At 40.2% G+C, this 26,741-nt stretch overlaps 1 protein-coding gene across 8 annotated transcripts in view; it reads left to right on the top strand.

Annotated features, from left to right (window-relative positions):
* neo1a (neogenin 1a) overlaps positions 1-26,741 on the top strand; it is a 143,839-nt gene that overhangs the window by 37,673 nt on the left and 79,425 nt on the right. For all 8 annotated transcript variants that reach the window (XM_087794478.1, XM_087794482.1, XM_087794475.1 and 5 more), the window contains exon 2: positions 12,178-12,501. In XM_087794478.1, coding sequence (XP_087650604.1) covers positions 12,178-12,501 — 324 coding nt within the window. The remainder of the gene's footprint in view (positions 1-12,177; positions 12,502-26,741) is intronic.

Raw genomic sequence — 26,741 nt, 5'->3', positions numbered from 1 at the left:
ATAGTGCACTGAAGTTTTAGCTGTGTAAAACGGTATAGGAAAAATGTATTATGAAAATAACACCAGTTATTGGTATAAACCGATGTACCACATAGCCTTACATGTGAAGTAAAAAATAACTTGCTTATCAAGGTTTTTAAAATATTCTGAAAAAATAAGTATAGTAATGAAACCAATCCCTTCTTTTCGAGTCTCCATTATTAATGTCTGCCCTTTAAAAGCAACAGTTGTATCTATAAATCCGATGACCCGGCTGATGAAATTACGAGGCGAGTATTTGTCGAAATGGCGGTCTAGACTTCGGCGTAACTCAATTGTCTATGCCGCCCAAGTTAAGAAGTGTTCAGTTACCAGCTGGTGGATTTAATTATTTTTTCTGTTCCGACTTAATTCCGATGAGCAGTGGGCTCCGTCTACCGCTGCAACACAGCTGCACGCAACATCTGCAGTGTTTTCTTAATCACAGAACCTTCTCCCAGTCACAGGCATGAATTCACAATCCACTCTGAACCTCACCGGGGGGGCGCCGCTCGCATGCCTGTATATTGAGTGGTCCTGGTCACACACGTGTCAGAACAGTAGCTGGACCGGTCCGTCACTGCGAGAGATTACCGGGTTGAGCGTTCAATCACGGACGCCGCACGCATGTAAAGGAGCGCCGCGTAACACCCCCTGCCTCCTGGCTAACCTGCGTCCTCCGAGGTTGGTTTAAATAATTTACCGCTCCAAACGTGATGAGTGGACGAGCTGCTCGAGCAGAAGCACTCCAGCCAGAAGAAGGCTATTAAATATAGAGAGTATTTGCAGCCACTAATAGTAGTTTTGTTTTCCTAAAGCTTCTCTGGGAAGTCAAGTCGGAGAAGATGATGAATCGTTGGAGAAGCTTCTGTCCCTGAATAATGAAGGCAAATGCTGGAGATGAACTCTATTTGATCGTCTCTAAGAAGGTATTCATACAGCAGATTGTAGTTGTGACAACTTCTAAGCCTCGCACGCACATGTATGCATAGCATCAACGTTTAAGGATTGAATCTGTATGACGGCACGGATTGAAACTCGGCTCACAAATAACTGCGACTGCCACTCAAGCATGGTGACACACTTGCAGAGTCATTCTTAGAACACAGATGGTACCACCTTCTCAGATCTGATACCAGTGTTGGCGAAGCCTTCAGATGAAAACAATCCCTACTTGATCAACGCCTCTGTTCACGCCTGAACGGGATCGCTGGATTAGAGACATAACTAATAGTCTAGTTATCGTTAAGGTTAAAGCGGTGCGGATTCAGAATATGGCCTTGGATTAACTTTAAATGTTATACAAGATTGTCTAACAGGTTTTGCTTGAATGCTTCTCCTAATAGGGTAATAGATGTGAGGGTGTTTGACTGTTTTTTTCTTCCAAAACTCAAACGTACAAGGGGCTACAATATTGTATCCGTCTCATGCAAAACAAACCGTGTATCTACTAGTTGTTCTCTGGAAACTAGTTCCAGTTCTACTGGAATTGATAGGTTTTTTCCACTTGCACTGTTATGGTGGGCGGGGCCATCATAACACCGTGAAACTTTAAGGCAATGGTTCACTTGCCAGACACAAAAAACATCTGGACCTCGTCCACAGACCACGCAACCTTCTTTCCAAACAACTTTTAATACTTTTCGCATTGTTTGTTATTTTTAATGGAGGGTTTGTTTCACGCCTAATCGTTGACCGGCAGTCGGCTTTCTACTAGAGATCTGGCTCGCTTGTATCCACGGTGGAACGGGTACTAAAAAAATGTAGGGCTGGTGGAAGAGGGCCATACAGGAAGTAGGAGACTTATTTTGATATTGTCTTTTCATTATTTCAGGCTTAATTTGTCCAACTTATCTCTGTGTTCATCAAACAAAATCCTAGTTTCACTGTAACTGTTGACATCCATAGAGACCGTCCCTTATATTATTTTAAACACCTGCATCTTTATAGGTCGCCTTATCAACATGAACATTAATTTATGTTTAAAATGGTCAATTGTATTACTTGCTTCATCGGCTTGAAGAGAAACGTGTGAGAATGCTTTGTTGAGATCAGATCATATTGATATGATGCATTTAGTCGGTGGAGCTCAGTTGATTGGCTGAGAGACGAGAGCTCACCCCTCCCGTCTTCATGTTTTTTGTTACTTTTCTCTGAGAAGTGTTTCCCCTCAGATGGGATGGAGCTGTGTCCATTTCAAATGGGCTTGTAAACAACAACACACAGCTGTACTCATGCATGTCGGAGATGTTATCACTGAGCAGAGACTCGCTGCAGCCCCTCGCTGTACAGGAAATGGGATTCATCTATCTATCTGCTCGGCGCTGAGATTCCTCAACAATTACGGAGATAGCAATGTTTTGTCAGCTAAACGCTGCCAAATTGATCTGGTAATGTGGCATAATTGCAGGAGACAAATAAGCTGCCATTCATGAGTGCATCATTTATTTTTGATTCAGTCAGAAGCCTGGAGAGGAAACCTGTGGAAGGTATTATCTGGTAGAGAAGCCTAATCCTTGTTTTCTTGTTTTCTTTTTTGTCAACACATTTTGTTCCTAATTCCCTTGATTCCATCAGATAATGATGGTCACCACAGATACGTATGAAGATGTTCCACCAGAAACCGCTCCGATGAAAACATATTCGATGAAACGGGAGACAAAAAAAAGTCAAATATGTTTTTACAGCGGCACGTTTGCTACTATCTAGTAACCAGAAACCCACTGAGGCAAAGCAAGCAATAACATTCTCAATCTTTTACCATGATGAACTGAAACGGACTCCGTTAAATGATAACAGTCGCCATTGTTTCCCATTTTGCAGTTTCAATGACACAAAACGGTTTTTCCGCCCTTGCTGAAACCAGACGGATTAATGCCATGTCGTTGTAAAACGTTTATCCTCTATTTCAGATGCACATATGAAACGCAAAATGCATCACCTTGTTCTGCTCCACAATGGGGGAAAAAAAAGTCAATATTCTGTTGCCATTGCGAGGCTTTTCTTGGGCGATATGATCCACATTAACATCTGCAGCATTGCACGTCCAGCCTGGTGAGACCGAGAGCTGAGATAAGCTGCAGCTGAATAGTGATCTGCCTCAGTTGGGGAGGAGAATACCTGTCTGTACTGAAGAATGTTTTTATAGCCGAGAACGATCCGTCCTGGACTCCTCATACATGTTATACATGACAAAAGCCTCCTCACACTTCGGATCAAAGAATGGATCACATATAATCCAGATTGATAATACAGTTACTTTATTCATTTGCAGATGGAGACAGTTTTGTCAAAGGTTTGTTAACACACACAGTTTTTGTGGACCTAGAATTTGAGATTTATTCCTGATTTAAATGAAATTATTTCCTCATATTTTGCAAGCTAACAAAAGAACCATGTCTTCCATTTTTCTGGGGGTCAGATGTTCGGAAGGACGTGCTACGTCGACGGATAAAAATAATTGAAAGGGCCTTGTTTCATTATCTAAACTGGAGCTCCTCAGCTTCCTGATAAACATGTCTTTTTTTATTTTTCTTTGAATTCTTTCTTTGTCATTTTCCTTTAAAATATATATTTTTAATATATTTGCAATGTTTGAAAAACAAGAAAATGAGAGAATAGATTTCAATTAGTTTTTTAATGTAGTTAGCAGAGCGGATAAATCAATTTCAGTTTTCCTCTGGTCCTAATCCACAGTTATTGCTAAGAATGTGTCGGCCTCTTGTGAGAGTGAAAGCTGCTTCTTTCTTCGCTCCTGCGGTGTGTGTTGTGTGAGCAAGTTAGGGTAAGGCTACTTGGTCTCCCATGCTCACTATAACATTTTAATGTTTTGAATCTTTTTATAGATTCTGGAGTGCAAAAGCAAGGATGAGTGGAGGGGTTGACGCTCGTTGGACTCTGAGGATAGTTCACGTTATAATGTTAGGCATGTTGGTGTTGATGTAAGCAGCAAATAAGACGTTTCCTTCAACCCGAAAAAGTTTCCACTTCAGAGAGAGCCAAGACGCCCTGAATGATAAAGTTGTAAAAATCCTTCATGTTATGCCTTAGATACCCCCTTTTGTGATCTCAAGTATGCCCCTGATGCAAACACTTAACCCACGTAGCCGCTCTTAACTCTTGGCACTCTTCAGATGGATCCTCCTGCTGCGCCTCACTTCTGCAGGCTGCCCTGGAAATGTTGTCCACAGTTATTTTAAGATTTTTTTGCAGGGTAGTATCCAGTTTCAAGTCAAATAGTAATTGAGCCTTCCTCCCAGTGTTGGCTTGAAGGCTTTGATCTCTCTTGTGCTACAGTGTTAAATGGTTTTCTCCGAAAAAATTGCTGCGAGCATGCAGAGGCTGCCTTTTCTTTTATCAGCGGTCTGCTAACAGCACCTCTTTTTCACGGCGCTTTGAAGCCTCGTATACTCCCGAACCTACGAAAACAAGCAAAGCAAGAGAATATAAATGTCCTTAATGTGCTTCTTAAGAGGTAAATTCAACCTGAGGCCGACGTGTCGCCGGAATAGAGTGATAATGGACTGAGATAAGAAATGAGTTGTAAGCCTGTAATTGTTTGGTATTTTAAGTGCATAAATCATTTAGCAGTCAGCAGTTCCTTAACTACAGGGAAAATGAAGATACTTAAAATAGATTTGTGTAGTTGGCATGCTTAGTCTGAGTAAACAGAATTAAGTGTTGAAAACTCCACAGAAGTCCGGGGGAAGCCGAAAATCACTGTCACTTTGAGGAGAAACTATTTAGAAAGTCTGCATCTGCAAACACTATGAGTGATGGTAACAAGGAGACTCCAGGTGGGAAGGAACAAGGTTTAGAATCACCTTCATACATAAAAATGTACCAAATAAAATTCATCTCAACTACTAACCCGAATGATCCAATCTCTAAGTGTCTCTCAAAGTGGTCGGTAAAAAATCTAGAAGATTTAGTTTTGATCGCAGTACAACTTGCTTGCCTCTGGTTTTATCTCTCTCTGTGACATTTATTTAACTTAAATTAAACTGACCTTCCAAGATAGTCATTACACATTAAGTAACCAGTAAATAATTCAGTGTGGTTTATCAGCCAAGCTGATAGTTTGAACCTATTTTAGACTTTAGTTTTTTTGTCATCAATGCATGCTAGTGAAATGATTTCCAAGACGTTCTATTTTTACTGATCTCATTTGAGTTGAACATTTGTTAAAAGATTGGACCCAAGTGAGTTCAAAGTGAGTTTGTTGACCAGACTAAACGAAAATGTTAATGATATGAACTCTCAACTTACAAGTCATTGATGAAGTTTGTTTGCACGATTACTCAAGCCAAGTTGAAACGGTGTCAACATTTTCTGCAAAGTTATCCAATTAATTTGAAAAACCCAAACCAAACTTGACAAAGATCATCTCCAAGGACAAAATGGATAACTGCTCCCCGACTTTGAAATCCAAAGCCGATGCATTGCCGGGTGTTTGCGAGGCGTTACGGATTAAATAGATTTTTCTCATGTGTGGGCCCTGCTGTTGTAAGCACCGGTTGAAAAACGAGGGTCGGGAAAATGTTATATTGTGTTTCATTACAAAATCTATAGGATATCTCTTTACTGCCGCATGATTTTCTTGGGTATCGGGATGATGGGAAGGGGTGAAGCCGGCAGCTGGCAAGACGGATGTGTTGGTGTGATGGTGCTTCGGATGACTCTTCAAGACGCTCGGATCTGTAGGTTGTTGTTGGCGGCAGTAGACAATTGTTAAAGTTTTTAACTTGAATTATTAGATATTAACATCAGATTTATAACCGAATGTGGTTACTATGCAGACAAAAGTCATCACTACTACTTCTATCGATACTATCTTTCATTTAAACCATATTAAGAGTGATAGAATCAAAGATTTCCATCCACAAAACATTGAGACAAAGTTGTCTGAACCACTATTTCCTCCCTCAGGAGTCCCTATTTTAAAACCCGGTGCCCTCACATCATCGCACGCCAGAGAGTTTTTCTGTGTTTGCTGCCGTCCCGACGGGCTAATCCTTGACTGGGGGATCCACAGGGGGTTTGATAAGAAGGGGGAATTCAAGCCTCAATCACTGCTTAATTATCAGCAAGTCTGCTTGTCCACCGAGTCACTCCCGGATCTCCGTCTCCCACTCAGACGCTCTAATTCCTCGGCTGTTTCCTTCACTCATTTTATCTCCGTAACGGACGCCAGTTTGTTTGTTTTGGTTTTTGATCAAGTGCGAGACAGTTAGCAGTTTGGTTTTATCAACATCTTAAATGTTTGATGGTTTGTAAAGGAGAAATAGCAGTTTTAAAAATATAAATCTTGACCTTAAGACGCCCGAGTCTGTTGACTTGTTGTGGATGTTTCACTTAATGAAGTGTTTGTTGTGTCATAAAAACCTGGTAGTCTTCCTACATTCTGAAAAAAAAAAAAGTGTTTACTTTGTACTATTTGTGATGCATGAGACCGTTTTTTAAGCTACATACTGAAACCGTAAAGTAAATGCAACACATGCTCACAATCTTCATGCACACATGTCTATCCTTCTATGTGTTTTATAGATTCCAAATATACTTTCACAGCTCGACAATGGTGTCAAATACATGCATCAATTCAGAACTTCGGCGGGCAAATTTTGGCTAATATTTTAACAGCACCGTTTTCTTTTTATGAATCTCAACGGACTGAGCTCGATAAGTATGCTATTCAATATGACTTTTCCTGCGCCCCGAGGAAGTCTGCTTCCTGCTGAGCCAACAGTAGAAGAAAAAGCAGGCTTTGTTTGTGGAGCTTACGCCGTCTCCTTCACTTCGCCATTTCATGAAAAGTAATACTTGACTTGAGGAACTCAACGGTTGATCTCTCTATTTATGTGACGCAGCAGTGGTGCTTCAGAGTCATGTCTGTGTTATAGAAGCCTTCTGCTATAAAAATATCTCTACTGTTGATTCTGAGAAGCTGTTAGGCTTTCCGTCAAATGTAATGCTTTTTCTTTATCCAGCTCTTGACCTGTCAGCAGCAGGAGATCCAGGATCTCTGGTCGGCACCTTAAATTTGGCTTTGAAACCATTTCTGACTGTTGAATGATGGGAATTTGAACGTTTTTTTAAAAAAAAACCTTTGGTTTTTCGTTTCCATCGTTGACGCTGATGTAATCGGATTGTGTTTGAGTTTGTTCCGATAGGGCTGACTTCTCTCTCCGATTCTCTTGTGAGCTATTTAATTCAATATATAAGAACACTTTAAGCTACTGAATACTGGAGGTTGAGCTGTTAAAGAAGGGAGGGCTTGGCTTCTCAGAAGAACAGTTGAGGACTCAATGATATTGCTAAACTTACTTTTTTGTCCACCTTTTTCTTCTTGATGTCCTCCTTCTGAATTGAACCTGATCAAATCAAATATATAATATATAACATTTGTGGTGTGATTACACAATAATACACATGCCCGTTTTTCAGGAAGATTTGGGTGCATTACCATTTATAAAAATAATGATGATCAGTATTTCTCTGGCTTTGAACTGCATTTACTGTTATATTTAGGTCACCTAATTTGAATTTTTTGAGACTGATGGAAAGTGTGCTACAAGCGTTTGTCCCAATTTCCTATTTAAATTAAATTTTTATATATATCAGTTACTGAGTATCAATGATTGTTTTCTACTGTTACGACAGGGAAAAACAACAGAATATGAGTGTTAAACATTGTATCATAGTAAAGTTTGGGATTTTTTTTGCAGAATTTGAAAAACAATGTTCACATCTGACCTATTTTTTATCCAACTTTAATGCTATTTTATGTTCCATATCTCAGCGTATTAGCTGATGTGGTAGGACGTGATCTAAAACTGGCACTAACATTGGTTTTGAGTAAAAAAAATGATGGGATGAATAATCAATGTTCATCAGAACGTACCAACAAAATAGTGACTTTAAACCGTTTTCTTTTTAGTTCGGCATAACATTTTAATGAAAACCTCACAAAAGACGACAACATAAATCTACAAATCCCAACAAGAGACAGAATTTGCGATCGTGAAAGTTCCCTTGATCATCTTTTCCTCATGTTCTTCCTCGGCAACGTGCGCTGATCTTCTGCAGCTTTGATTACGTGTCTGAACACACACGCCGTTGAGTTTTGTGTCTGTGAGCGCTCGAGAATACATCAATAGCACCAAGCTTGATCTGCCAGGGTTTATTAAAATTTCTTTTTGTGCTGCGCGAGCACAAGTTGTCTGCGGGCATGAAATGAAACTTCTCCTTGGGTTAGATCGAGTGTGAGGCTCATCGGCGGCGTAGATAAGGCACACATATTGAACGATGGTTACACTTCTTAGGACCTCAGAATCGTAATGTCCAGGAAATAATTTCTCATATACATTCTGGTTTAGCCCTTGATTTTCATGTGTTTATCAAAAGATGTCTGGACTTTTTTTCATTTGATTCAAGGTTGGCCCCTCGTATAATTCGAACATTTCTTCTTTTTAGGAGGTCAATGTTTCATTCCTCTCTTCTCTGCGTTTCAAGACTCACAAGCACCTCCATATGACTCAGCATCGATCCTTCGTATCCCAGCAGCCCTCAACTTTCTCTTGCTCTGCAGAGCAATTCTTGTTTTTCTTTTCAAACACAACGTCAGACTCTGTATTACCAACCTCTCTTGAAGTGTGGTTTATACGGCAATAAAGGCTCCTTGAACCAACTAGAAACTTCCAAACATACATTGAATAAAAAAATATGGTCAGTTGCTTGTTTTTCTCCTGAAAAGTTCAGGTTTTTCCTAAAACATAAATGCTATTCTCCAGGGCTTGTTGGGGCTTATTCTGCTTCCTTCCATCTCTCAACCACCCCCCCCTCCCCCCGGAGGTGTCCAGGTTCCCCCCAGTTAGTCAATTGTCCCTTTCAGACCGTGAGAGCTTCTTTGTGCATGTCTAAGATTGAACGTCTTACAGAATACTGGCCTTTCTTTGGAGATGTTGATGGAAAAATCCTGCTGGAAAATAATTTCGGCTTAGATCTGGCTCCATGAAGGTAGAATGTTTGGGGACGTCAGGAACACACCGATGAAACACTTGATACATTCACAAGGCGTTTCTGTTTTCCATTTTGTCTAACTCTTGACTTTGATATATCTGACCATCCTTGATAATGATATTAAGTCTGAATAATTTGTTGAGTTCAATAACTAAAATTGTTAAAATAACACTATTAGACTATTGTTACAGTTTATTTTCGTGTCTAAACAAGAAGGAGTTGTCTCACCTGCAGTTAATACGAAGCGCTTGTCTACTGACTCCTTCAAGAAACATCTTTAGTCCTTTTTATTTGTGCAGGCTTTTTCTTATTTTTCTCGGGGCTGCTGTGTTTGTCTTGTGTGTCTTGATCTTTTAGAGTTTTTAAATCTGTGTGTATTTTTAACTGTGTATTGCTTTTGATTGCTTAAGCGCTTTGTGACCCTGGTCTAGAAAGGAGCTTTTCAAATAACTATTACTTACTTACTATCTTCAAATGGAGAGGTTGTTTAAAAGACTCCTCTCTGTACTTAAGATACCAGGTATCTTTTCTTTTTTCCAAGATTGTGGCAGAAGCAAACTGATCTAGAATTCTGGAGCAGCAATGATTCAGAATGTTGTGGTCCCAATGGTTAGAAGGAGTAACACCATCCCCCTCATGTTCTCTTACTCTGGCCTCCGTCCATCTGTCATATCTCACCCAATACTCTTGTTTGTGTTCCCCGCTCCACAGTTTCCAAATTTCTTATCTGATCTGCTGACTTTAGACACATACTTCACATTTCATAACACTATATTTATCTCATTATAAAAGTGGAAAGAAAGCTTCAACAAAATGATGGATATATTTACTTTCTTAATCCCTCTGGAGATCTCCTTTGGGAATTTGGGTTTCCAGATCGGCAAGACAAAGCAAGTTTTTTTTATTTTTTTATTTTATTTTTTATTTTATTTTATTTTTTTTAGAATCCCTTATTAGTCCCGCGAGGGGAAATTCAACCATACACACATACTGATGGGAGTAGGCATGCACACTTGCGCCAAGTTCACCATCAGGAGCAATCAGGGTGAAGTGTCTTGCTCAGGGACACAACGACACAAGCTTGTCTGGAGCTGGGATTGAACCTGCAACCTTTTGGACTGCAGGCAACCACTCTACCATCTGAGCTATGTCGCCCCTATTGTTTTGTTTCATTAAAACAATAACAAGAACAAAGAGCAAACAAAAGAACAAAGTCAAGGGATGACAAAAATATAAATAAGAATCAAAGGAAATAACCATAGAAAAGGATACAAAGTAAAAAGGATACAAAGATTAATATAGAATAGAATAGAGTCATTGAGTCTATAAGTGTTGCATCTAGGGAGGAGCATTCGTACAGTCCATCCAGACCTGGGCAAAGTGCGGCCCGGGGGCCACATGTGGCTGTTTGACTGTATTTATGCGGCCCTCGTAATGTCAAAGTATTATCATGTATAAATGGTTCTAATGCATTCAAAAATGTATTTTGGATTTATTATTTATGTAACACTTATTTACCTTTTCCCTCCTTCTTGTCAGTAATTTTGTGAGTGTATATTAATCCCTCAAAATATTTTTTTAAGTTAGTTGAAGAAATATTAATATATACAAGAATAAAATTGCAGCTTATTTAGCTTAATAAATGTCACGGCCTTTTTTTTTGCTTGACGGCCCCTAACAACATTCGCATAAATGTGGCCCTTGAATAATTATAATTGCCCACCCCTAGAATAGCCTTTCTTCTCGTAAATTATTGAATGGTTAAATCAAATTGAATTCGTTTTTGATTACTAAATTTCAACTATGAAGTACTAGTTGATCCCTGTGTACCATTAAGAATGCTATCTTCAGTATATTTCCCTGCATATATTGCTGTAATTGGTGTAGTATTCAAGGTGACTGTATGCACAGAGGACATGGCTTCCGCCGCTGTAATGGACCGCACATTACACTTTGCCTCTTTAACTCTCACGCCGGGGACTCGACGATCTAAAGTACAGAAATTACTTCCTAAGGAGGTAAAATAGCTGAACTGACGGCACACTACGTCTCTTCTGGTTTCCTCTCCTTTTTCTTTTTTTGTCCTCCGCCAACGTTTCCTCTGAGACATGCCCTCCTGAAAGTGAGCCGGCATGTTTTTAAATTGCATTTAACGTCCAGCCTTTCACACAATACTTTGTGTTATTAGAAATGCCTCTATACGTCCGTAATTATTTTCCTCTCACGGGTCCCTCACTGCGGAACTGATAATTGGCGTTATTTATCTAAACAATACCGCTATGCGACTCTTAGGGTGGCAGAGCTTGAATAATGGATGAGAACAAATGCAAAGCAATTGCACTTACTCTGACTCTTCCACTATCCATTTCAGAGCCATGTTAATGTTTACGCTCAAGGAAAGGGAAATGGCAACATCGCTCTAAAAAGTGTTTACCTCGTCTTTGCACCCTCTACTTATAGTAAGAGAAGACGTGATATTAACTTGCCAGGTAGGCAAGATTGGCTTGGAATTTTTCACTTCCTCTTTTTACTATTCCTGCGGTGCTTGTGGTCGGGTAATGAAACGTCTTTAGGACGCTTGCATAACTGTAGCAGGGACGCCTAAAACACTGCAGAGTTCATTTCATTTATTTGCTTCTACTCTTTTGTAGGGAGTCATTCCACACCTTCTTCATCCTTTCCTACTACAGGGCAGAACATTCATTTATATAATAATGCTTTGAGGGGGAAAATGTTTGAGGAACAACTGAACTGGAAGGAGCAAATGATTAGTTTGGAAAATATGTAGCTAACAATATACAGAAGCCCCTATGATATTAAGTCAATTATGTTTCTTAAGATCATCAATGTAGAGTTTAAAAACTAGCAAGTTAGCACTGTTGTCGAAGATATACTTATTAATTCCCTGAGTCTTTTCTTAAATCTTAAATCTACAGTCGTGAATGATTGAAAGGATTAAATCTCAAGAGTCCTATTCATTTTAAATAGCAAACACAAGTGTCTCTTCAATAATATAATACAGTAAATGTGTCTATTTTCCGTGGAAAGTTCAGATTTTTCCCATCATTCTTAACAATGCAGTTATCGTCCCTGTTCTTTGTTGTACCAGCAACTAACCATTTCCCATTTCCCTCCCGACAGCTTCCACAATACAACCCTTCAGCTCCTTCTGGTTCACGGCGGAGCCCCAGGACACTCTGGCCATCCGAGGAAATTCGGCGATTCTCAACTGCTCGGCGCACAGTGACCCGGCGACGCCGGCCCGAGTCGAGTGGAAGAAAGATGGCACCTTCATGAGCCTAGTGTCGGACGAGCGGCGGCGGATCCTCCCGGACGGCTCCCTCTTTTTCACCCACGTGGTCCACTCCAAGCACAACAAACCCGACGAGGGCACGTACCAGTGCGTCGCCACCATCGAGTCGCTCGGGTCCATCTCCAGTCGCACCGCACGCCTCGTCGTCGCAGGTTAGTGGTCGCCATCTGTTTATGTATGTGATGCTAAGTGCGGTTGGGGGAAATTACTAGCTTCCTCCTCAAGAACAATGTATTGTCGTGAAAACTGAAGCGTCTTCAGACCTGTAAAACAATGTTTTATGTTCTTGAGTGATTTTTGCACCCAAATCCAACTGCAATCTCCGACACATCGTCGTAAAACAACTGTCGTTGGTTGTGTTTCTCCCTGAATCAACCCTACACAAAACACAGTTTTTTAAGCAAGTAAGAAAGTAATTTTTATTTGTATATCGCTTTTCCAGACCAGGGTCACAAAGCGCTTAAACAATCAAAACGATATTCAATAAAGTATATACTTTAAAGGTCAAGATACAACTGATAATACAACAGGAGTTCCAGAAAATCGAGGAAAAGCCTGAACAAATAAAAACGTCTTTAGATGTTTCTTGAAGGAGTCAGTAGATCCATCAAACACAGAGAGAGAGGAAGATCGTTCCAAAGCTTAGGAGCAACAGCCTGGAAGGATTTCTCTCCTCTGGTCCTGAACCGTGTTCAGGAACCATCAGTAGATTCTGATCCACAGACCTTAGAGCCCGAGCTGGGGTGTAAGGCTGGATCAGATCACTGATGTAAGGTGGAGCCTGACCATGAATAGATCTGAAAGTAAGAACCAAAATTTTAAAGTGGATCCTGAAAGAAACTGGAAGCCAGAGAAGAGTTTTAAGGATCGGAGAAATGTGAGTTCTTCTACTTGAGCAGGTCAGAATTCTCGCTGCAGAGTTTTGTATCAACTGCACAACATATGCTTAATCGTAGTCACAGCGTCAAGTACCACGTCAAAGAGTACCTCATGGTATCGCTTGTACCAGTACCAACAATGCGAAATGGTGTGGCTCATATTGTTTTTTAAAATAAATCAGAGCTGAATTGTGACCTTAAACGCTCAGATAAATATCCGGCCGACTCATCCTTCCGTCGCACTTCACCACGACCTTGTTCCGAACGGGAACCACGATTGACGTCGGGATTATTAGGTGGTGTGACTCAGGTTGTGCTTTGAAATTCAATTTGCCACAGAATTCATTGGCTCGGTGAGCTTCTCACCTCTGCGCCACCGGGGCACTTTTAGGGGAGGCGCCGTGTTGACAGGAGGCGAGCGCAGTGTTATCAAGCCCAGTGTGTGAAGAATGTAGCCGCGAGCCTCCTGCCAGAGATCGTGTCATCACACCCGTCGCAGACATCTAAATAATAGAGAATATTGGGTGGAAAAGACGGCGTCTGCCCTTCGCCTTCCTCTATTGTTTTCTTGCCAGTTTAATGATAGTATTTATTTCCAGTGATGAAAACAAGTACAAATAAAAAAGAGCTTCATTCTCAGCAACAGTAGGTTTAATTTAATCCGATATGTTGATGCAAAACTCTGGATCAGATGTGCTTTTTTTGACTATTGCAGTTCATAAAACATGTTGTTTGTTCATTTACTGAACATCTGCCAACCAAAGCGGCACAGATGCTCATATTACAAAAGTCCCAGCAGCAGTCGTCGACACTATTTACTTTTAATAGTGTCAAGAACGGACATGAATTAAAAAAAATAATAACAATGAACAAAACTTTTATTTTAATTTTTAAGATAATGTACAGTACTTACAACTGCATTGAACTCATGCTGACAAATGTAACATCTGGTGCAGTTGTGATGTATTCGTCATAGATCAGCCGCCATAGATCTCGTCCCTCAACTATTACACTCGCCGCCTCTGTTATGGTCTCACGTCCTCACGTCCACACGTCCTCACGTCCACGCTCGCGAGCCGGGCTTACATCAGGCGCCGGCTGGCAGATGGCCAGTAGAAGGTTAATGTGGACTAGAGGGAGCGTTCGACTCGTGCTTGGTGTCGCAGGCCGGGCTGGTGTGGGCGTGACCTCCGTGATCTAATGATGAAATGAGTCACGGATGGCTGGCGTGGCGGGGAGCAGATCTGACAAATAGGAGGGTAATATCTGCGATTGATTGCCGGAAGACGTGCTGCTCGTTCATCTCCAGGAAGCTCTTGTGCTCTTGTGCTCTCCACACATCCTCGCTCATGATGATCTCTGCTAGACCTGTGCTTCGAACACTTTTGAGTCTTTGTTAAGAAATATAAAGAAATCTACCATGTTTTTTTCTTATTATATATTTTTTCTTATTTTTAGGATCCCCATTTAACATGTATTCTTTTTAATATTTTGTTTAATATAACTTCTTGTTTTTATCTAATAATTGTCCTTGTTCTTATTCATAGTCTCCTTGTTCTTTCTGTTATTCTCGTTCTGATTCTACTCATCCTTCCTTCTTCTTTTTTTTTTCTCAATTTAGTTTTTCTTGTTTCATTTGGTTCATGCAATTGTCTTTGTGCCCGTTTTTCTGTTTGTTTTTTGTCCTTGCGCTTGTTTTCCTTGGTTTTTAGTTTCTCTTAGAACTCTTGTTGTGATTCTTTCCCTTCTTATTCTCATTATATCTTATTATTATTATTTATTTATTTTTTCCGATTTTGTTTTATTTGTTGCTCATTTTTGTTCCGGTACTATACTTGGACTACTCTTTTTTCTTGTATTTGTCCTCGCTCTTCTTGTTCACCTTATTTTGGTTCTACTTGTTCTTTTTCTCGTTATGTTTGTTCCTGGTACTCATGTTCCTCTCATTTCCTTTTTATTTATTATCATTTTCTTTCTCTTTTCTTGCTCAATTTGTTCTGGAGAACAGAAAAGTGAGAAGAAAGTCCACACGTGTCCACCGGCAGAGTATTTCAATAAAGAGCAGCAGCGCGGGTGGTGTGTCTTTCCCACTAATTATATAGATACATCACCAGTGGCTGAATTATTCAAACATGTCGTTGAACTCATGAGCATGTTTAATATCTTCTGCGGTTTACATAACAAACGCTTTCTTTCCTGTTTCCCTTCCTGATTGCTTTGTCATGGAGTCTTGTGTGTTTTAGGAGTCTCAGCACAGGGAGTGTGGCCCAGTGGGGCCCACACTTATGTATTCCGTCGGAGTCTCCACGGGAGAATGGGGAGGGAGGGAGGAAAAAAATTACAAGGCAGAAAGCGAGTGAGCGGTTCACCGCGGTGATAGCCGGGACATGCGAGTAATGAGAAATCCCATCCCGACTGTCTGCTGCCGTCCTTCCTCCCACTGGTATGCTTTTGAACCCAGGCCCGTGTAACAAGGCGCCGCCTCCTCGCCACAACTTAAAAGGGAAACCCCCCCAAATGAGGATATAGTGTTTAACGTTTTGTTTTCTTCTCCCTTTTTTTTTTGCCGTTCTGATTCATTTGCCGCTCCCTTTGTATACACATGAGACGCTTCTCTGATCACACATTAGCTTTTTGTTTTTCTTTGTCTGGGTCTACGTGTCTGTCTTTTGATTCCCTCGCACACCTCTAGGCTCCTGCAGTGCAAAACACTGATAACTGAAGCCACTTGTCTATGATATCGTGTATCTAATTCCATAAATCCAGCTGTCCAAGTCGTAAAGAAAAACCTACGCTGCCTCATATTTAACATAGTCCTTCTCTGATAGAGTTTGATGCCCTTTGAAGGATTTAGGATTGGGGGAGGGGGGTTCTTTAAATCCTTTTTTGATGTGTTTTAATCGGTGTTCATGGGTTGGCAGGATTGTTGGACCCCTGTAGGACATGACAGCTGGAAAATATGAATACCAGTTAGTGGGTTACTGTATAAAAGCGGTGTTGTCAAAGATACGACAAGCCGTTGGATAATCAAGTTGACATTTCTCTTTTGAGCATGTGGAGGATCATGATTCGCCAGCCTTGTTGTGACAATCACGGGAGTGTTTGTCAGACTTGCATGAGGCAACAAGTCACTTGAACAGACTGTGCTATGTTTCTGGGGCATGTTTGATGTTGGTGGAGAAAACACATTTCATTTCAAGTAACAAATATCTTCACTTGTACAGTTATACCTTTTTGTTACCTCTGCCAAGGAGGTTATGCGATAATCATGTTTATGCACTTCAAACCCAGAGTAAAGGTTCAATATCCTGGCACATCACAAAACTCTTCTGGTTTGTATTTTTTATTACTTTTCTTTTTTTTTTTATTCATTTTTTCTCTTAAAGTCTCTAAAATCACCCAAGAAATTCTCGACACTGAAGTGACACCATCTTTCTTCTCCTGTGCTCAGGTTCCACAACTGTATTTTCTAAGTGAAAAAATACTTATTCTAAATAAAAAAATAAGCGGTTTATTGAATCCTTAACCATTGCAACCATGCCTTCAGTTTAGCGATTGATTTTTGTGTAACTCTTCTGCATTAAGTCAGAAAGAGTTTAATTGACGGATACATAATGTTAAGTCAGTTGTGTTTTAAACATTAATAATGAAACAACAATTTAAAATAAATATATATTTGGGACCTAGTTTAAACTCGTAACAATTAATATTTTATAGCTATATACGGTATTTACATTTTTATATCAATATTAAATGTATGTAATGCTCATTCTCAATTTTTTGCTCACATATCTATCGCATTTTGACTATTTTACTTGCCGTCATGATAAATAAAGTCCGACTCCACACATTCTTCCTGCGCCGACAGCTTTGCATGTCGTTTTCCAAGTGACGGAGCACAGTCCTGTTGAACTCGCCGCAATTTCCGCGTGCTCTGCTCTCTGTCATGGCAGCTGCAATTACTGTTTTCTAATGAGCGCCATAATTGACCACTACAATCTCAGCCAAGTGCCTTCAACTAGTTCAAATTCTCTGCCGTCATGTTCACTCTCTCGAGTGTTCAAGTCCGGTATGGATTCTTTTTTTAAAACCTCTCATTTCATTTCCTGTCTGTCAACGTGTATATTTGTTTTACCTAAACTACTTATTTTAGTCTTTACATGGACGATAAACACGACAAGTCGCTCTGAGCTAATAGAAAGATCCATAAGGAAGAGAAGATTTTGAGGAAAATGAATTTTGATTATAAAGCATGAGTTTTCAATCCCTCGCCAGAGTGTTTCATTGTGTCCTACCCTGAGGATCAACCCGGTGTGAAAGTGTCCCATTGAAAGTGAACATCCATATGCAGCCAGTTTTATCACCTTTTCAAAAAACCCCAAAAGTCTTTGGCAAATACAATTTGACTCTTTTCTAAATCGACACAGCGAGGCCAGGACCCACTTGAGAACGCTTTGCTCATTGACATTCTGTGACGACGCTTCTTTGCAGTGTCACCGATGGAGACTTTGAGGGACGATGTGCTGATCCACACCCATGCTGCACTTTTATGTTCTGGAGAAAAAACCTCCACTGTTTTTCAAAGCTCAGAATTTGGCTTCAATAGGATTTTGGAGCTGAAAGTGTTTTTTTTCTCGTTCTAATGCTTCAGAGAAACTCACCTCTGTAGTCATCTGACACTTTGGACAGAGGGAAAGCGAAGCGGAGCGGATCAAAGTTTAATTTTCGCTTCCAGAATTTATAGGAGAAGGTGTGACAGTCTCTACTCTGAAGGTGTTTTGAACTAGAGGTACTTCTGAGGTCAATGAAGATGTGCTCCCAAATAATTTTTTATGAAAGCATTTTTAAACTGCACTTAAAAAAATATAGTAAAGATATCATCAACAATTACATTACATACATTTGTATAATACAAATAGAGATATAAGATTCACAGATGTTCATCGAATATTTTTATTCATGGAAAGGGAAAACAATTATGAGTAATTCATGTTATTCAAATATCTTAGAGAAACTATCCAGAATGCTATAAAGGAGTTTCTTTTATAATATTGACTTTTGTTAATTCATTTATAGACAAACAACTGCCATCACTAACGTCTCCAGACAATTTATAGTCATAAAACATTAATTTATGTTTGAATTGCGGGAGGAAACCAGAGTACCCTGAATTAAACTGTATAGTTAATATCAAGTAATAATATCAATTAAATAAGAAGAGCTTGACGTTGCAAAGGCTATTTTCTTTTCTTTTTTTCATCAGTTTGGTTCATATATATTTAAAGTACAAGAGCTTTCACTTATGTGTCCCACTGCTGCCGTAAATGTGCGTTCATAACAAACACCGTTTTGATTGTTTGATAAAAGCGAATGTTTTGCATATAAAGTCAATGTAGAGGCGCAATAACATGGTAACGATGCAGTGTTATAGAAGTTGTGACACGATTCAGCACGAGAGAGGAAAAAATGAAGAAGAATAAATTGAATTAAACTCCAGAAACAATTTACACGATATCTATTTGACTCTCTCATCCTCCATCTTGACCCTTGACATGCATTTTTAGATGTTCTTAAAGAGATTAGTTGAAGTAATTCTGTCAGTGGAAACTAACAACTTTTAGTCTGAAAATGTTTAATCAATTGTATATTTGGTATTGAAGTATAGGAATGATTGTCGAGATACTTTAAGAATTTCCACAAGCGAAAAAATAAGCAGCCGACCAGTGTTTCTAGGAGACTCACTTCTTTCTCTCCCACAGTCGTCTGACAAGCCTTTGCTCAGATCTGCTCTGCAGTAGAATGGAAGCTTCAGACTGAATGATTGTGATCTTTGAAAGTATAAAAAAAGCAGTAAAAATCAAACTGTTGATTCTCTGGACCAGCCTCATCTTTGATTTAAGAGCAACACGTCTCCTTCTGAGGAGGCTTCTGAATGCAGTTGGCACACTAAAGTTTAGATGCAATAATGGCAGCACCACGACGTGCAACATGTCATTAACAAAGTGTCGCGCTCGCGTCCCATCTGGTCCTTCCTGGTCCAGTTTCGCTGTAAACAAGCTAATTAGCCAACAACGCCGAGCAAATATTCATGAGACTCCCCTTTAGGATGACGGTCACTAGGATTCAGAGACCGCTCACTTGCGTCGAGCGTCATCGGAAAATGGCGAGCATTATGTTTTTTATAGTGTGTACTCTGGATGAATGTGTGACTCCGCGAGAAGATTTGCTTTCGCCGGCGTGCGTCTAAATAAAATATGTTTGCGATGCATTTTTAACACGTCGACTTGTGCTGCAGAAACAAGTCGTGACCACAAGTGAAATATATTGCAAGCCTTCCGCCGAACAATGTTCCTGTGCGTCGACAACTAAAATATGATAGTCCAGACCACAAGTACTTGTGTTTGTGTGTGTGTGTGGCACCCTCAGAGTTGATGGAGTTGGAAACGAGAGCTTTGGCTTTAACTCAAGGTGATGGATTTGAATAAAACATTCCTACATCAAGGCTTTTCTCCTCTTCTGTTCCAAAAAACACGTCTTTCGGCGAGAGGAGTTTGTGGGATTGATGGGCGGGGCTTAGTTGGCGATGTTAAAAATAAACAAGTGCAGCTCTTTATCTAGCATCAGGTGAGTTTCAGGGAAGCTGTTGGATCCTGTCAAAGCCGGGCTCGAACACAACAGAGTAAGCGTGTGCTGGGAGGACACGTGTGGAACATCACTAGGAGGAAGAAGCCAGGTGAAAAAGAAGGGTTTTCTTTCGTCTGCCAGGGAAGTGGTTACGGTTGCTTTTGTTAACTTCCTCGCCTCAGACGCCCTGAACTCTCTGTGCAACGGCCCCCGGGAGTCTGCGCAGACCTCGCCTCTCCTCGCCACATGGTGACCTTGCTGCTCCGCTATTGGCGGAAGCCGTCGCGTCTAGTTTCGTGTCCTGCGTTGCCGGCTACAAATCCCAGGATTGAAGTGTGTAATGGAGCGCAGTCTGATGAGGCTCGATTGATGACTGTGAAAATAAATAAAGCTTTGCCGTGTGTCGGGTCCGTGGCTCCCCTGCTGTGTTAGTGATGTTAGCTAGCTGCCTGCAGCGCTAACTGCGCGAGTGTATTTTTGTTTTAATATCTGAAAAGCTAGTGAAGTGCCTTTTTTGTTTATGCATACATGGGTGGACGAACACAGTCAATCTGACAAAACAAAATAAACTACAACATCGATATTCTCACAGCGTCAACTCATCAGACTGGAAATAAATGTCAACATTCAGGATGAACAGATTTTGCATGAAAAAAATCTGTTTTATTGCGGTGAAAGATGTAATTACATAATGTCGTGGTTAATTGTAGGTCAAGTTTAGTTTTTTATGTCGGATCACACACGGTTAGCCTCTGCTGATTATCATGTTGGGATGGCTTAATCGTATTTTAAACAAGAGTTATTGGGATATTACGTATAACTGGGTCAGAGATTTCTATGACTTTTAAAGAGTCACGTTTGCAAGGGAACACACGACGATGCCGTCGGTCCTTGGGCAAGACACTAAACTAACTAATTGCTCTTCACAAGTTAGTCGCCGGGGATCAAAGCATCTGCTAAATAAGCTAATGATGATGACTATTCATGAGTGGCCTTAAACTAAAGTTTAGCGAGAATTGTGTACTTTAGCATGTGGAGGGCGCACATTAGCGGTGTGGCCCCGCACATTAGCATCTTCTTCTATAAGGGTCCTCCTCGCGGGGGTGCAAAGTGATGCGGCAGCAACTTTTCCCAAGAAGTACTCATTCCTGATGAGTTTGTCTAACCAATTTAATTTACAGTTTTCTCCTTTAATTCGCCGCCTTAAAAGCTGTTCCCAATATTAGGACGAGCAAGAACTTTTAAATAGATGTAGATTTATTAGCGGGAGAACCGGGAGAAGCCCGTCCACAATGAAGGTGATATGTGTTCGAGATTGAAATCCTTAATCCAGTTGCCTTGTTTCAATCCGCTAAGAGTGTCTCGTGGGATTTCCGTGAAGACATTCTAAAGCCAATGCAGTTGCACTAATTAAAGTCTCGCCGTCTGTCTGTCCAGATACTTCAAGTATCTGTGGAATAGTTTTCTGTTGGTGGAGTGATGGATTATCAGCCTCCGCTCTCGCTTCATGTTGATTTACTTGTTTTCTTTTTCCTTGTTTTTGGACGCGCAGATATTATTATTTGGGGGATTTCAAAAGCCATTATAATAGCAAAAAACTAAAAACAAAAATGGCAAACAGAATACTTCCAACTTGAAGAATGAAGGATGTTCTCAAGAGAGAGTGATAATGCTAGCTGCTCTAGCGATAATGGATGTTCAAGAGCAGCCTGATTTTAAAATGTACTTTCAATAAACAAACCAAACTCGGCTCTGTTTATTTAGTCCCTTATAGTTTATGTTGAAAAATAGAGAAAACCAAACTATAGAAGAATTACTGTTGAAAACTTCGTCTTTGTACCTTAACCAGTATTAGTCTACAGGTCCAGTGGCAGGTCTTTACCTGTTAACTTGATTAAAACAAGCTCTGGAAATGTTGTTTTGGCAGCTTCAACTACACCACCTACAGAAACAAGCTGCCAATACTTTTCTTTAAAAGTGGTATCTGATAACAAGCCAGTGAAGAACATTTATCCAACACTTGTCTGGCACGGAACACAAAAGAAGTTTTCATCTCGATGAGCCTGAAGAGATAACAAGTAGCTTTTACATTTCTCCACATGTTGTGCCCAGTATGGGGGCTCAGGTAGATCACAAGACAAGAAAGTCCAACACACTCGAGTAAGATGCTCAACTAAGTCTTGTTTCTTTTAACTTTTTTGAGAAGGTTGTAGGTTTGTTACTCTACGTTGACTTTGTATCCACGCAAAAATTAGAAGGTAGGACACATTAGTAAAATGTATAAAAGGGCTAGTATGGATGAACCATTTATTTTGATTTAAATCCACATTGCGTCTTAATAGAATGCTTTAAATAAAGGCTGCAATTAAAAAAAAAACACAAAAAGAAACGCTTACGCTGACTTAACACTAGTTTGCGGTGTGTACATGCAGATTCATGGTTGCAACCCTTTATTTGCTTATATTATAAAGTGCAAAAAAATATTCCATTTGTTGTTTTTGTCATACTTTATCTCCTGTGACTTGTTAATGACTAGAAATCCACATGTTTACATATTTGTTTTACGGTCTATTCCAGGTGTGTTGTGCAGTTTTTATGTTAACAGTTCAAAAGATTATAAAAGATACTTTCAACTCAATTAATTTAATAATCAATGAATCTTATCGCGTGGATGGAGTGTTAGATGTCGATCCTATTAAATGTTGTGTCGCAAAAATTGCATACTGAATGGCAATGGCCAGCTGCTCCACAACAAACTCGTACAAAAATAGTAACTATTAATAGCTAGAATGACGAGGCCGATGCCAAGTAAGAACAAAGTGATTTGTTGAGATAGTAATTTGTGTGAGTTCATAAGATGCGTCATTTTAGGCATATTCAAGTTGTTGTTATTCTAATTCCTGTCCCCCCCATGTCATCTTCCCTTGGGTTGACATGATCCATGAAGTGACATATGTGATAATTAGGTTCAGATTCTGTGGTTTAATCTAAATTTGATCACTCAACTTTGAAGATTATCCAGATAATACCTGCATAAACTGGATCATTCTTATGTAAGGATGCATGTAAGGCATTTAAAAAAACCTCTTTGTGTCCATCAACTGGATCTGCAGCAGGGAAGAAGAGCATCGATACTGCTCTCTCTTTAGACTTAAACAGGACGGGCATGCATGGATCGAGCACTTCCTGCTCCACCGTGAGCCGATGGAAGACTTAATCAAAGCCTGAAACTGAATGTCTGGGGTCGCTTGAGGTCATCTGAGAATATAGTGTGTGCATTGTATATGACAGATTATGCAAATGGTGTAACGCCTGGTGAGCAGAAGTGGCCGGTGACGGCTCAAGTGCTAAATTGAGTTTGAAATTCCAATGAGCAGAAACCATGGTGGCCCCCGTGAGGGATGTCTCTGGAGCTTCATGTCTACAAGGTTCAAGGTTGCTGTGGTGCTGTTGTTGACCATCTGAACATTGACCTGGCCGTCAATATCGTGAAGTTCCAGTGTCTCCGGTGGAGACGAAGAGGACGGATGTGTCGGCCCCACAGTCGTTTGCCTCATCATCACACACTTAATGATGACAAATGGCCCCGGTGTTGAATGGCACCACCGGCCCGCAGATGTGCCTTCCAGAAACATCTGCTTCGTCCAGATTCTCACTCCTACTTCTGCATAACATCTCTTCACACCGTTCCAGGAATTCGCTGATATTTTTCCCGCCGCTGATTAAAAAACGGCGGTTTGAAGCGAGTTCCATCTGTTTAAGGACGAGACTGTCACACATGCCACCGCTCTTCTTTGTAATCCGCTGGATCTGAGACCTTTTAAAAGAGACTTTTCTCTTGAAATTCAGGTGGCAGGCTGGCATTGTTTATTACACGTTTGACTCGCAGGGATATTGCGGTGCATCTCATTACCCGGGCTACACTAACGGCATGACGATGTTCTTTTAACTGCAATATGTATAAGAGAAAACATTAAACGCCCTGAACGCTTCCTTTTACTGGCGGGTAGTTTAGTATTCACACCCACACATATTAAAAATAAACAACGTCTTCACTTATGCATAAAAACAACTGATTCCCTAGGTGGGTAAGAATTACATTTATGCATTAAGGAAAAGATTAATTTAGGACGATATATATATATTTTTACTCCCGGCGTCTAAAACTCAAGTTCTAGTCGTGACTGAGGCACACAAGCTGTTTTTTAGCTGTTTGTATCTGCACAACATTTGATTCTTATTTTCTTATTCAATGGTTTATGGATTTCGCCAACATTTAATAATGTGATTGTATTTATTTATTTATTTATTAGCCTTGCTTCAGCTGTATTATTACAAATAAATGGCCACACAATATCATCTCGTGGAACACTAATGGGCCACACAGGACACATGTTCTTACTCACTTATAACTGATTTTTGCACGCTATAATGTACTCTTAAAGGTCTTTAATATTTAATAACGTGTAGTCAGTGCCTGTCTTTATGATGTTTATTTTAATTGTCTGTTCTCTGGTCTACACTAGTTTATATTTGCTCTGCCCTTTAACAAGTGTGGATGAAACTCATTGCGTCCTCTTAGAACTGGGGTTATGTCAGGGTAACTATAAACATGGTGACATGTTCTGTGAAAAAATGCTTGTTGTTTTTTTTGTTTTGGAAACCTAGCATAACATTACATCTATATCTTTAAAGGGCACTTGAGCTAGCTTGGTTACCCTCTTACGGGGGCTACAGGGGTCCTACAGAACTCTTTGCACGATGACGTAATGGATGTAGCGTACGTTTTGAATTCCTTTTCAAGTTGTTTGGATAAAGAATCTTTGTCTAAAGATGTTGTAAACGCCTCCCCAATCGTCCTTAAAATACTCCATCACTTCTTAGAAACGTAGCTCCCCTCCTTCTCATTTCCCAGCGAGCTGATCTCTGAGCTTAAGCAGAGCAAGTGATAACATCTACAGATGTGCCGCCATAGTCCGCCTGATAAGAACCAGCCCTAGCATGCCCCACTCCAGCAAACAATGGAGCTCCCGCTGAAATGGGTGCTGGGAAGAAGAGAGGGAGGAAAAAAGGAAGGAGGGGGAAGCAACGGGTGGAGATTGAATGAAAAGCAACCTGAGGATTATTTGCAGGAATCAGAAGGAGAAGAACAGCACGGAGCAGATGGAAATATTGGATGGAGAGGTGGGGTGTGTCGGTGGTGAAGGAGAGGTCATAGCATCGCTCCTATCTCGGCGTCTATCAACAGCAGGACAGGCTGTGTTTAGTTTCTTCCTCTGGACGACCACTGGTGGGGGGCTCAGGCCTGGAGGGCAGGCGGGGTTCTGGCTAAAAGGCCTTAAACAAACAAACCACTTGACGAAATATGTGAGGCCGGTGATAGCTGCGTCTTGATTGACACCTTCTTTTTGAAATCCCACGGGTTCCCTTCCTGCCGACTCACCTCCTCCTTCCTCCCCCTTATCTGGCATGTGGACGCGAGAGTAAAGGGGGAGGTGCAACAGATACAGCCAGAGGATGTATAGTTGCAACACATTCGTCTGGAGCAGCCGCCGCCGCCGCCGTCTCCCATGGAAACGACCTCCGAGGAAGGTTGGCTACAAATGTGCCAGGAATGAGTTAAATTCCCACTGATAAAATGAGACACCCTAACATGATAAAGGAGCCTTAATGCAATCACTATTGTTTCAGCTACAACCAAATTACCTGTAATGAAAAAGGTAGCTTCCTCCATGGGATCTGGCGAGCGGATTTCATTTGCTGCTGGAAAAGGTGAACTCGGCAGGCAGAAGAGCTTGATTCCTTATTAAAGTCTATAAATGTATGCTTTAAATTACATCATGGTAGTTTTTTTGTCGGCCATATTGGCTCCCTTTACTTGTACATCCTGATAGGTGACGTACAGAGAACTGCAAGGTGGTAGTTTTTATTATTACCAAAGTAAATTCATAATAAGAGCTGAAATATCATTATTTTATTGTGTTTGGTCATCTTAAGTGTTGGGTCCAAATAATGGTGACCATCTTTCGTGGCAAATTCACGAGGAGGGATCACAAATGTACGCAACACTTTAGATTAGGAAAACCAGCATTAATTAGCATTAATAAACAAAGCGTATTATCAACAAATGATCAAGTTATTAACCATTATAAAGTAATTACGAGAAGGCGTGTGAGAAAATATAGATACACTGATATGTTGCTACTTTTTTCATGATACTTTATTTAAATTGAATAGTACTGATTGATTTTCTTTTCTTTTTCTTTTTTTAAGCCATTTTACAGTTTATATTTCTATAATATTTGTTTAAATAGAATGCATACTTTGTTTTTTACAATTAACAAGCAAATATAAATGTTTAATTTTTTCATTTAAACTATACTTCGGGGCCACTGGATAACAGTAGTCATTACATCCTGCGCATCTACGAGAATAACAAAATCCCACTGATGACTGAGGATGAGAGGATACAGTCGAGTCCAGCCGCTTTCAATGCTGATGTTCGGACATCAAAACAAATGAAAGTAATTACGGCTTTGTCCAGAGTCATGTGGTCTGTACATTCTGCAAGAGTCAAGTACTCAACAATACTACAAATAAATCATTGTTACTACAGTAAACCAATATATAGTATTGTTTCACCTGTATCGTGGTCTTACATCACCAGATTCTTGCCAATATACACCCAAAGTCATGAGCGTCTTGTTGAACATAAACTGGAGTTTTATCTAAACACCCTAAACACTGATTACTTACAGCAGCATGTTAGCAACTGTGTAGTACTTAAAAATAAATGTTAAACAATGTATTCCTCGAACAATTTACCTGTGTGCGTTGAATAATAACGTCCAAAAAACAGAAGAATCATCAACAAAGACACACATCCTGCC

This window comes from Callionymus lyra, chromosome 6 (assembly GCF_982586985.1).
Source record: "Callionymus lyra chromosome 6, fCalLyr1.hap1.1, whole genome shotgun sequence".
NCBI lineage: Eukaryota > Metazoa > Chordata > Actinopteri > Syngnathiformes > Callionymidae > Callionymus > Callionymus lyra.
Note: the sequence above shows the minus strand (reverse complement) of the source record. Positions and strands in the feature narration are given on the sequence as shown.